Source organism: Rhea americana, unplaced genomic scaffold, assembly GCF_003343005.1.
Source record: "Rhea americana isolate MKP2758 unplaced genomic scaffold, rheAme1 scaffold_109, whole genome shotgun sequence".
NCBI classification, from domain to species: domain Eukaryota; kingdom Metazoa; phylum Chordata; class Aves; order Rheiformes; family Rheidae; genus Rhea; species Rhea americana.
In genome coordinates this window covers 972,957-986,208 of record NW_028185139.1, presented here as the reverse complement: position 1 = coordinate 986,208, position 13,252 = coordinate 972,957, and the positions used below count along the sequence as shown (strand labels likewise).

The window sequence follows — 13,252 nt, the reverse complement described above, 5'->3', positions numbered from 1 at the left end:
TGTATGTGTGTTTTATTAACTTCTGATTCTTGGACCTTTATGATTCTTTTTTTCTTAATAATTTCCCATATTTACAGAAGATCATTTTATGTTAAAATAAAGAAGATTATSTTAACAGGAAAACCAATAACTGTGAAAAATCTTTTTCTTCAAATCTTATGTTTAAGATAAAATATGAGAAGACTGAAAACTGGAAGCAACAAGCATAGTCTGAACACTAATAATTTAGAAATATGCATCCTAACAGCTCTGGATTAATCAYGAAAATAACCCACCTACAACCACATGATATTAAGAATAATTGCAAATCATTCAACAGGCACACAGCCAACCACTTTTAGAAGACACTACTGAGAGTCAATGCACTATCAAAGAAAAAAAAACACTCACTGTCCATATAGACAACATTAGAGGAAATAAAACATATTTACACAAGCACATCAACTAGAATGGGTTTGACACAAACAAAAATTTGATGACAAGCAAAACTTCTATCAGTCTGTCATTCTTAGAAATTTTAAATTTACATTTTTTGTGCATCTTCAGCTACTTAAAAATTACTTACTCTATGACTCAAAAAAATGCAAACAAATTGATACTTACCATCAATGAGTTCTTCCTTTAATTTTGTTAACTCCTTCCTCATTTCATCTAAAATATCCTATGGTGTCAGAGTGCAAGCAATAAATTAATTTTGCAACATTTAGTTTTCAACTAAGAAGTCCAAAATTACTTTAACCTTTAAATAATCTTTAACCCTTTTGAATTTTAAAATCCACCTTTTATCTTCAAAATGAATCCCCAAGATCTAAAATATCCTTACTGCAGGTACAATTTAAAAAAAAAGATAAATATCACTATAGAAGTCCTATAAATTGATTCCTGCAGTATTTATTACAGGTGAAGGGACATACTTAAGTTAGAACACTGCACTAAGGCAACTGTTAAATACAGAAGACAGAGCCACACAGACAAATAAGTGGAATTTGACCTAATGGAAACGACCAAGTTAAATGCTCTCACGCATACACTGTTTTTTACAGCCTTTTCTATCACTGACTTGGTATTTTAGRTATTTTTTTTTTCAAAAAAAAGTATTTAAAATCAAAGTAGAGAAAAGTATCATTCGTTCCTCTAAAGCATACTGTCAAATCCCAGCACAAATGTAATCAGTGGGAGGAATAAACTCATTCAGAAGATTGTGTTCTTGATAATAACATTCAGCTTTTTTTTTTTTTTTTTTTTTAGCTTTTCAGTTCAGTTGCTGTTAGAACATTAATGTGCAGGTTATCTACTCTACTATTAGATTCTCTCCCCTCCCTTTTTTTGATAAGGGCATCTGTCAAAGTCTAAGTGACCTCTCTCAAATTATCCTCCTGCTTGACAGAGCAGGAACAGACGCAACGCTCCCCTCAGAGCAGGGATCTGCAAGACGTTACTGCGAAGCGCGCGGATTAGGAACGGGCAGCGTGTCCCACACGTCACAGTAACCGCCTGTTTTGGCCTAAACCGAGACAACCCACGCAGAGGGCAAGGCTCAGCCTGCAGGAAGCTTGAGATAGCTGAGTTTTGTGTGCTTATAGGAGCTACACAGAATTCAATTCCAAAGAACCACAAACAACATAGTAAAAATCATCCACACAGGCATCTGTGAGCTGTAGCATCACTACCAAAAAACTTCCTGAGATCACAGAAAGTGCAGTGTCTCCTCAACAGATACTAGAATCCCAAGCTTGGAGCCTGAGCTGGCAGGCAAAGCCCAGGCCTGCAGGCTAGCTGCCCAACCCCAACAAGCACAAGGCTTTCTTGCAGAATTAAAGTACTCGTCTCATTTTTAAAAATGCAAAGGCATTGTAGAGACTTGGATGGAAGTCAATGGAAAAAATACAGTTCATCCAATGAGCAAGAATATGCTGCATTATCTGTGTTGATATTCTCTGCAATAAAGTAACTGGGACATTGAAAAGGCCACATGTACCCCCAAAACAGTCTGTAGAAGCCAAATATATCTTTCTGCATAACAGCACAAAAATCAAAGAATGCACTGAGTGTGCGTGTAGGTCTTTCTCCCCTCTGAAAGCAATAGAGATTGGAAAATAGAAAATTGCCTTATTTCGTAGAGCATTCAAAAGTTTCCAGGGCAATAATTGTGGAATAATCAGGAATAGTTTTTCTGATCCAGAAAGAATATACATAAGTAAGCCATCAGAAACACTTATTGTGACGACAAAAAGCAGTTAAGTATCAGTGATATCAATATTGCTTTTGGCCATCATATTTTCTTGGTGTAGGTTTCCCTCTCATTTCCTGARCACCCTACATATTAGTAGGGGGAGCATGAAGCGTGATAGGAAGGGAAAAAAACAGCAGTATTATCTGAGATGGAGAACATAAAAACACCTTACTCAAGCACTCCAGGATCAACATCATCTCAATGTCCCAGATATCAACTACTTTCAAAAGCATACCTTGAGACACTACAATCACCCAGATTTATCATCAAGACCCTATTATAACCTCACCAAAGGCAGACTTTTTAGTAGCCTGGAAGAGAGCAATGAATTGTATACATTTGCTAATGAGGGATTCCTTCCCTTCTAGCAAGGAAGGTCAAGTCTCTAAGTATCARTGATGCTGCTAACTGAAATCTCCTGCCTTGATACAAGTGACAGGAGACCTGTTCCCGAGCCTGTTGGCACACAGATTATGGCACACTTGCCAGTTCTGTATAGGTAATTGTTACTAAAAAAAAGTTTCATAGCATGCTATAACATTTTTTTCTACTCTAAAGGCTTCCTACTTCACACAAATATCTACTCTACTGATAGCCAGTGCATCTCCAGAAAAGGCGGTATCATTGGATGCTGTTTTGCCACCAAACTCATTACCACAAGTGTCCAAGTCTGATTTATTTTTATGTGTGTGTGTATGTATATACATATCTATGTATATACATATGTGTATATGTGTGTGTGTGTGTGTATATATATATATATGTGTGTGTGTGTGTGTGTGTGTGTGTGTATATATATATGTATAGTGATTCTTATTCTGCTGGAACGGCTCTGTTGGATATTTGTTTGTTTTGGGAGAGAGGAGAAAAAGCTTTCAAACAATAACTTCCAAATTCCATTCATGGTACCGTCTTTTGCATRTTGTATAATACAAAAGCAGGAGCAAGGATCGAGGAGAATGTAACGGGGCTGCGTAGGCAGATATAGCTCCTAACAATATTGAAATAAATTTGAGGAGAAACTACTGATAACTACTMAATAAGTATCTAAGTTTAGAACTAGTTAATAAAACAGTTCAAAACAGGTATTTGACAGCTACAAGTTCTAATGGTTTTCCATTCAAAGTATTATATATGTACCTGCTTCAATCTGTCATAATCTAGACCTTCTGACTGTACTCCGTTGGCACTGGGTTGCCCTGTTGGTGTAGATTTTGGTCTGTAGTAGAAAAACAAATTAATGAATTACTGGTCACTTGTTATTACAGTATACACAGACTTCTCCAATTTGCTAACATTCATCAAAATTATATTAAAGAATCAGAACGTTAATAAAAAAAAAGTGGGACCCAAAATACCACACAGAATGAAAACCAACAACCAAGAACATTTTCCACACCCTGAAAATATTAATTACCATGAGATATTAGTTCAAAACAAGAACTATTCAGCTAAGAGACGTATTTCAGTCAGTGGTTTCTAATATTTTTCATAAAGTTCACAGAAAATTAAACTCCTTCAAATGTCAAATATTTTCCCTCTTAAACTACTCGCTCATKTTAAAAGAGGTTTTCTCAAAGAAATATTCCTTCTGACTAATGACTACACTCATCCTGCAACTAAAAAGAATGTTGAAGAATCATCCTGGGAGAYGTTCAAAACTTGATGGAGCAGGACGTTGGAATAGTCTGCCCTAGAGGTCCCTTCCAGTGCAAATTATTCCATGAATTCTTTCCTAAAGCTACTGAAAGCATAAATATTGTAACAATAGCAAGATTTATAGATAACACTCGAGTGGAAGTTCTAATGTCTGGGACTACATAGTGTTCAATGTTTTGGTTACATAATACTCTAAGACACCTAAGATGTTCTTACAAACAAATTGGTTTGCATTTCTTAAAAACTTCCCAGAATAAGAATGTTTTCAATCTTCTCATTTCTCTCTTCTGGCCTTTGCCATATATTTAACGCATAACTCTGTCTCATATACTTACTATACTTCCACAGGACTTGCATATGCACAGCTATAAGCACAGAGAGAAGCTAAACACTAAGAACTGGAAGGCAAAAATGGTTCTCTAAAGCACGGAAGGATGGGTGGTGTGTAACAGAGTAAAAGGGGATAGTAAGTCGTATGAAAAATATTCTGGAGAATGAAACTCTTGATAGCATCCATGCCAGTTATGTGGCACCTACGTTAGATACACATCTAACTTAGTCTCAAATGTGCATGGAGTTTTGTAAAAGATATATGCCAGGTAACATACACCGCCCACTGCAAGCTCTGCAGGCCCAGAAATAAAGTTGGTTCACAGAGGCCTTCAAATAGAGAGTATCATTTCAAAGGGCTCTAAGAGGAGGCTGACACTCATAAGAATTTATCTGATCACCTAGCTCTAAATCACTTACCCACCATGGTTCAAAACATCCACATTATGTTCTTAATTACTCTTCACACCTTGCATAACATTCTTTCTCTCAGTGTTTCAACAAAATGTTAAAACAACAAGAAACTGTTTATAAAACTGCTGTCAGTTCATTCCAAGATGAATTCCTCTTACGTAAGAATTTGAGTGAGAAACAAAATTTTGGGCAGGCTTTTTGTTCAGTGATGCTGCATGCAGGAACAAAGAAGTGCGACCCAGTTTATTCCACCTGCTATCCTACCCTTCCTTGAAGTTAACATGCCACAATAATTCTAACAGAGGGGAAACGCTACATTTTCTTTCTAGATTTTTTTTTTACCTTAAGTTGTGTGTTCTTACTTAAGATGGGAGGTGACCAGGAATAGGAAAAGGGTAAACCAGCTGGAATGGTACAACTTTGTGGTTTATGTTCTTTCAAATATATATCATAAAACTGTTTTTATTCGGAATAAATCAGAAYATGTGAGGAATATAGGTAGGTCTATCACTTGAATTTTTCTGTTTATTTTGATATTTTCAATTTAGCTAACAAAAGCTGTGCTTTCCCTCAAAGAATAATGACCTCTCCCATTTTTAAAAAAGGCACAAAATACATTATCTTCAGATTTAATCCRTCTTTCCTTACAAGACTGCAGTTCGTTCAGGAAGAAATTAAGATTTGTCCAATTACACTATATGTTCAGTACTAGCTGGAGTTTATAGAAGGGGTTTATAAATTGACAGATCTATTTTCTTATTTTCTGAGGGGGAAAAAACACCTGAAATGTGACTTTCAACAGGAAGGAGACAGATTAAACTGTCTCTTTGATACTACAAAAACTTTCTTAGGTTTGTACTCTCAGGCAGATACTTCTACCTATTTCTCAGCGTGAAAAATATTAAGAAACAGCATGGGACACAAGTGTTGCATATTTTCTTTTCCATCCAACCTATGCAGGTCACATTTGCCTCACCTGAAAGCCTGGCAACATTCTAATACACATTTATAGCTACCAAGTAATTCTGGTGACAAAATATTTTAAATTAGCACACCTGAATCCATTCCTCCTTTTTAAAAGGCAAGAACTCCAGTGCAGGTGGTAGAAACCATTCTTTTAAATATTTCACAATTATTTCCAGGCACAGACAAATTAATTTTGTCAAGTCTAGCGGCAGCAATTTAGGAAAAACTGCCAGCAGATAAGCATGCAAAACAGTCAGCCACCAGGAATGTATAACTGTGCCTTTGGTGCTGGACTTTGCATCAAGGCAGACAGGTGCAGGAACATCCTGTATTCTAGGAGCTCTGTTAGGCACCTGGGATCAGAAGTACTGTATTGCTAGAGCTTTTTAGACAATCTAAATACAAGTTCTGAAAGTGATATTACTAACATCATTTGACCTGAAACACACTGAAATGAAATATACAATCCATTGATTTTAAGATAGAACACAAAAATATTGAATAGTTTCATAGTGGAAGCAGCTGGAAAATAGAGTTCACCTTGCAACCCACAGAAGAACTAGAGTACGTGCTAATGCTATGAAGACAAACCACAATTTGGGATCCTCTATAAGAAACATTTAGACACTGATCTACTAGTTCCTTATGAAATGCCATGAAAGAATTATTTGCTCAAAAATGTATAAAGCTGTGAGCTTCAACAATTATTGCTTCATCAAACGTCTCATATTAAAAATGCTATCTGCAGTTCTCCCCTAAAAGTATACCACTGACTTCTTTCTAAGCAAAGCAGCAAGAGTTTTTCCAGAGTCTCCATACCGAGTTTCACTCTGATCACTTCCATTAACTATCACTTTGGTCCCATACACTATGGCATTATGGCATTATGGCATTTACCCAACGTGATTTAAAAAAGGATTGATCTCCAAAAGGTGATTCCTCATAAGTTATAAGAGGAACCAGCTATATGCTGTAATGGAACAATTCAAAGAAGTATACACTTAAATGTCTTAATAAAAAGAACTTACACTTTAAAGAACTGATCTCTACAAATAGGCTGATACTTCTTTCTTTTGTTTCAGATCTTTAAAATGAGATCATATGCTATATTCTCCATCAGAATAATTATCTGTCAAAGTTCAACAGGAAAGTATCTTTATTATAAACTCTACCACTTCGTCTTAAGAATGTATTCAACTTTTTCTTTCAGATACGTCTTGTAAGAAATACTTCTTTCGGACAAATCCAAAAGACTGTAATCTGCAGACTGGGGGACGTCTTATCTCTGTCAAATCTAGCTTTCTCCCTTGCTAAATTGTTCTTTTTTTCTTCTTCAGTTTGCTCAGAAAAAAAAAGAATAAAGGTGACTGTAGCTGCCATTAAAGAGGTCAGCTATTGAAAAAGCCAGTATAACAACCCAGCCATTAGGTCCTGAGATGGCTGCAGAGCTCTCCCCATGTGGTTTTTCATAGCATTGCCTACTAGGACAGTGAGGCAATGTTGATACTCCCATAAACAGCTTAAATCAAACATGCAATATACAGATTTTATTCGTGCCAACATGCAAAATACACCACCCAAGATAAGTAGCTAATAGGGGAACTTTTTATACAAAAGAATAAGTAGTCACCACAGTGTGTGCTTTGATGTAAAACAAAGCTAGAATTTGAAAGTCCTTTTAAAATCTGAAGGCTTTGAATGTCAGTATTTTGACTACCGCTAGAGTGAAACTGAAACCTGCAGCTTAAAATACAGCATTAAYCCTAACTTTGCAAATTTGTCCAAAACAAAAACTTAAATTCCGTATTTAATAAGTCCTTTTCTTTTTTTTTTCTTTTGCATTTTTAAATTAGGCTTGTTATCTTGTGGCAAAAGTGAAAACTCAACTGGACAGATAATTGCCCTTCCTGTGTGTCTAAACTTAAACCTTTGAAGGTCTACTTCTCAAGACACTGTAGATGGTTCAGTAATTCTTGGCAGATCTGAGAGGTATTTGTACCTTTGCAGGTGGTGATGATCAAAAATCCAGTATTTAATACCAATTCAGTGCTAGTTTTTAAAACATCTCAGATTGCCAGTGGAACCAGATGCTCTTAACCACTCCAAAAACAGGCTCAATTGGACAAATAAAATGTTAGGAGGAACCTGATCACCTGTGTGTGGTGATTACTAATCCACGTAGAAAAAGTCCAACCCTGGACTGGTTATTACAAAGTCTCAAACAGGATGATACCTGTTCAATGAATCATAGAACCTGTTTTCAGAAACAATCAGATTTTTCCACGGAGATTCCCGTCTATGAAGGGGAGGAAACACTACCTTAACAAGCTACAATAGAGCTTAATTATATTCAATTCTAGAACCTTAAATACATTAATACTTTAGTTTCACCAATTATGTTCTGCGAATTCTATTGTGAATGTATCAGGAAATACTAAAAGCCAGGAGCTCCAGTCTTTTAAAGTCTATGCTGCAAGAGAAAGGTCTTTTAAATAGGACAGTAGTTATTTTAAAATATTTGAACATTCATTCTGAACAACACGTCCTTTACCGTGTCCTTGTTTGGAAGCTCTAAAGAGATTTTTGCTTACTTGCTTACATGCTTTTCTAAAGCATGCTTTGTTTAATTCCCCAAAGTGACTCATATCCTCTCTGCACAGGTCAGAGGCAGGTTCTCTAGGCTTAGCAGATGAAAGATCTCCCCTGACTGATGAATAATGAGCAAGTCTCAATGTCTGTACTTTTTACAAAACCTTTGTTAAGCACACCTCAGTACCTCCACATTTAACSAGCTGAAATAGTATCAGTGAAATATGTCTATGAAAAATCATGGGTGCAGAGACAGGCAGAACCAAGGCTTAAGGACAACCTAGACTCCACAAAGGAGTCTGATAGGGAAAGCTGCCCATTATTTATCCCTTCACTTTTCCTTCAATTGCTTCTACACAGGAGATCGATATCCAAATGGTCAGTTCAGTGAATATGAAATCTGAAGCCCACTTCAGGATTCTCTATATAAATTATTTCTTTGACAAATTTCTGCTCAATGCCACATATTAATACCTTGATCTGCCTGAAAACAGAGACCTGTAAAACATGTAAGATCTACTTGGTGGAGAAGGTGGAGAAGGTAGAGAAGGATAAGGCGGGAAAAAAAAAAGTCAAGACTGGTAAAGCAGAATTTTCCTAAGAACTTTGCCAAAATGACATTAACAGAGAGGATACGACCATCAATGTCACTAGGTTTTTGATGGGGGTTTGGGGTAAAAATCAGTCAGAATCCAAGCTAGAGAAATTTTAAGCTACTGACCTGGTTATTTCTGAAACTAAGAAAAGGATACCAATATGCTGATGCTGTTCTGTGCTACATTTCAAGAGTGGAAGAGCTCAACCACAAGTAATGCCACTTGCAGAATAGTTATTTTCTTCTCTAATCAAACCTCACATAGCTGTTCCCAAAATACCAGAATTTTAATGCAAATTCAGTTATTTCAAACAAATTATTCTCAAAGTTATTATTATTATTATTATTATTATTTTTATCTTTCAAGAAATTCAGATAACTTGTTCAGATTATCACAGGTAAGATAAGAATCACTAACTCTGTATGCAGAATATACAGGAATTCTAAAATGAACCGTAAGCCTTCTCCTTAATATAAATGGTAATTAAATATACCTCAAAATGAAAAAAATTGATAAAGCACTTATTTTGTGCCTTTGTATTATCTACTAAAATTCTGGTTGGCAGGTTACATGTCCTTCATTGGGCTAACTAATCTTTGCTTTAATATTTCTTTAGGATGGACAACTTCGGATTGGTTGGAAAAATGTCACAGAATTGAGTTTCACCAAGATGGCTTGAATATCTACATATACATTCTATATTTAGCATAGTAATACAAAGGAGAAGAGACTTTTAAGTTTAAAGAAATATGTATTGAGAGAATTAAATACTGCTGTAGCCAAAAATACATAACAATTATTTAAATTATACACCAATAATTAAGGATTCTTTTTGCTTTGTACTTTTATTATCAAAATTTCATTTATTAGTCCTCTTCAAAAAACAAAATTCATTCTTAATAAAATCTGCCAAAAAGTTTCACAACAGCACTTTAAAATCATAAAGTTAAAATTTTGCTTTTACAACTGTTTAGATAATTTTGCTATTTTAGGCCAGTATCTTTAGCAGCATGAACATCAGCAGCAAACATGTGGAAAAGATACCTAATAATACCAAAGGGAGTACCTGGAGATAACAGGTGACTTGCTTCCATTCACTGTATTTGTTCTTTCCCAAGGTTTTCTCGTTAATTCTGTCAAACAACAAAAAGATTAAGAACTTTTCTATTCATTGTATAATTACGTGAGGAAACTTGAAGTATCTGGAAACTTAAGTCAGCTTTTWTTATTATTATTATTATTATTTTTAATTAACACAACCTTGCATTAGGCTCTTTCATAGTAAACCAACCACCTCTTGTAGTATTCATCTTACTTTTAGTCAAGTATAAATGATAATTCATATTGTGATAGCATCTAGAAATCTCAGATTTTCATAAACACCATTCGAATCTTAAACCAGCCAGGAAAAGGTCTGCTTACACCTTTGTATTTTATTTCTTCAGTTGCAAACTACAGAATTCTGAAACAATAATCAGAGAGTCAACCTCAAGCAGTGGGGGGTATGTTTTTAAACTGCTAAAGAACTATGTAAAAATAATTTGACGTCAATTTCCATGAAGCAACAGTAGGGATGACATGACTTCATGCAACTAAAATATTTCTCAGCAACAAAGTATTTGTTTTCCAAAGTTCTGRCCCCCAAATGATGCTTCTAAAGCTGACATATATCACTTCCGCTTTCAAAACAATACAGACTGAAGACTAAAGGTAAATAGCACTTGGATCCAAAAGGGATTCTAGTTTACTTACTGCAGCATGATACTAGACAAAATTTTATTATGTGTCTCTTCTCCTGTTCAGTTAGTTTATAATCTGAAGGGTAAGCACTGTAGAAGGCAACTTTGGGGCCTGGTTTATACAGGTAAGTTTAATTTGTATTCAAGTTTAAAAATAAATCCAAACCTACCTTTACGCTCATGCCTCACTTTCCACTGTGGAACATGTTTTCAGTTCCGCTTAGAATCTCCTCCAAGAAGCTCTAACTCAGAATCTTGAGTTTATTACAGCAATCTCAAGTCAGGTGTGAAAACTACCTTTATTGCGTACCTTTGTCTGTCAACTAAAGGCGGACATAAATCATTGCCAAAATAGAGCAAATAATTCAGTTTAGGACTGTTCATTTTGTGTACTTGCATGGTGAATGAATTCTTTTCCTTCTTGTGATCTCACCTAGTCCTTCCTCATGACATACCTATCACCACAAAGGTGATTATCATTCCTTATGGATCAGATTTTCATTCCTTACAACCTGCATAATCTAAAATATTCTTTTTATACTGCAAATTGTTACTTATTTTTCCCCCTCAGGGCTTACTTTATTTATGACTGATTGTATTTGCCTTTATTTCTATTTTTTGGTTTTGTCCCCTTTTTATTGCCCAACTCTAAGTTGAGTAAGCTGAGAGGTAGAAATGTTCTTTCAGAACCTCACAGTAAACAAGAAGTTCTCTGACATGCAGCAAGATACAGAGATGAATTCTAGAAGTTTACCAGCACATCCTATGACCCAACGAATTTCATGTTTCCAGTGCTAGTAGCTGCTAGTGCCAGTGCCGCCATGCAGCAGGTCTCAGGCTTTATTACAATAATTTGCTACACCACGCTTCAAAATTTCTCCAGCCTTAGTTTTATTTTAAGCACGATTTTAGCTGTATTTGCAAAATTATTTAAGAACTTATTACTATCATTGCAATTTACTCAAGGATCCCATGATTATTATCTAGCTGAAACAGCAAAATCCTGCAGGAGTTAGTTTTCTGTTACCTATCCCATGGTTTTGAGCTTGCTTTGGTTATAGTATTACCTAACATGTTTTAATTTAGATTTTACTTAGCTTTATACAATTACAGAATCAGTAAGGTTGGAAGGGACCTCTAGAGATCATCTAGTCCAACCTCCCTGCCCAAGCAGGGTCACCTAGAGCAGGTCAGACAGGATCATGTCCAGGTGGGTTTTGAAAATCTCCAGAGAAGGAGACTCCACAACCTCTCTGGGCAACCTGTTCCAGTGCTCTGTCACTCTCACAGTGAAGAAATTCCTCCTCATATTCAGGCAGAACTTCCTGTGTTTCAGTTTGTGCTCATTGCCTCTTGTYCTATCGCATGGCTTACGTACTTCTTTCCCCTTTTTCTCTGTACATTATACAGAGAAGGACTAATAAGTCTTAAATAATCACGGTGTAACTCCCGCGGTAAGTCATTGGGGCAGAAAAAGAGTGCAGTCCCTTAGAAGAGTTGAAATACATAAAAATAAGCCTAAGCAGCCCTAAGCCCAAGCAGGAAGAAATGCACCCACAATATCATACTCCTTCTGGCAGAGGACTTGGAACACTGATGATTCACCCTTCCTACATGCTATTATGGCAAGTGTAACACTGAAGTAGAGGTACAACGCTAACAAGTTTGCATAAAACAATTTTAATTATATTTCTAATTAGAATCAGCCTTAATTACACAAATTGGACTACGTGTAATATACTGTAAATGAACAAAAGTAACTGCTCAATATTTTAGCAGCTTGATTAAAATAAAGCAATTAGGCAAATAAGGGATTTACTATTTATAAGGTGTGTTCTTTTCGTTGCCAAAGTTGTGCCCATAACACTAGAAGTGCTTTCATGAYAGATCCACCATCCAGACTGCTCAGCATACTTTTACAAAACCAACCACCTTTAGCCTGACCTCAGAAATAATCCTATGCAACTCTGAAATACAGCATAGTTTGCAGCTAACCACTTCTCATTCAAAGATACAGAATTCAAAAGAGAATGCTACTCTATGAATATATCAAGCAGGACTGAGAAAGGATTCATCTTCATTTCAGTGTTTGTATACATCAGACTCACTATCTGAATCCTAACAATTCTGCTCTTACTCACTTGGTAAGTCCAGACCAGCCAATTTTGATCAGTTCTTCTCAAATCTCTAGAAAGTCAACCCGAAAAAACAATTTTCTTCCTTACGTGTACTACCTCTTATTACATTCCTACTTTGACAGCAACCTGACYAGGTTTTTTCCATTCCTGGTCTATCACATCCTCAGACAATTGGTTCTTCCAAAAGGTAACTCGTAATACCAAGATCATCTCTGTGATTTTGAAACTAAGTAAACTCAGAAGATAATGTAAAACAGGTTTTCCATCTTTTTAAAGTCATTTATTGCTTTGCAGTCTAATTTCTCCAGGCTATCTACTATATCTCAATGTTCACAGTTTTTTCCATTATTTCCATCAAGACACATTTAGCTCCCATCTCTCCTTTTCATTCAGCAGTCTGCAGAGTGCAGATTACATGGCACATCCTCAGCCTCATACAGAAGTATGCACACAGGGTGAGGTAGCCAGGGATGCTAAAGCTGTATTGAAGGTACTACTAAAGATGAGGAAAAAAGTCCCTCATTCAAGTCCTTGTAATACAAGCATTTACTGTATGAATATACATACTGACAATGCATCTTCACCAAC

General features: G+C 35.9%; 1 protein-coding gene across 4 annotated transcripts in view; it reads right to left on the bottom strand.

The window, feature by feature from the left end:
* ENAH (ENAH actin regulator) overlaps nucleotides 1–13,252 on the bottom strand; it is a 50,988-nt gene that overhangs the window by 1,633 nt on the left and 36,103 nt on the right. For 3 of the 4 annotated variants that reach the window (XM_085311649.1, XM_085311672.1, XM_085311665.1), the window contains 4 exons: nucleotides 9,854–9,920; nucleotides 7,836–7,898; nucleotides 3,374–3,452; nucleotides 604–661 (listed from right to left, as the gene is read on the bottom strand). In XM_085311649.1, the coding sequence (XP_085167775.1) occupies nucleotides 604–661; nucleotides 3,374–3,452; nucleotides 7,836–7,898; nucleotides 9,854–9,920 (267 nt within the window). The remainder of the gene's footprint in view (nucleotides 1–603; nucleotides 662–3,373; nucleotides 3,453–7,835; nucleotides 7,899–9,853; nucleotides 9,921–13,252) is intronic. The other variant, XM_085311658.1, reaches the window with a different exon arrangement.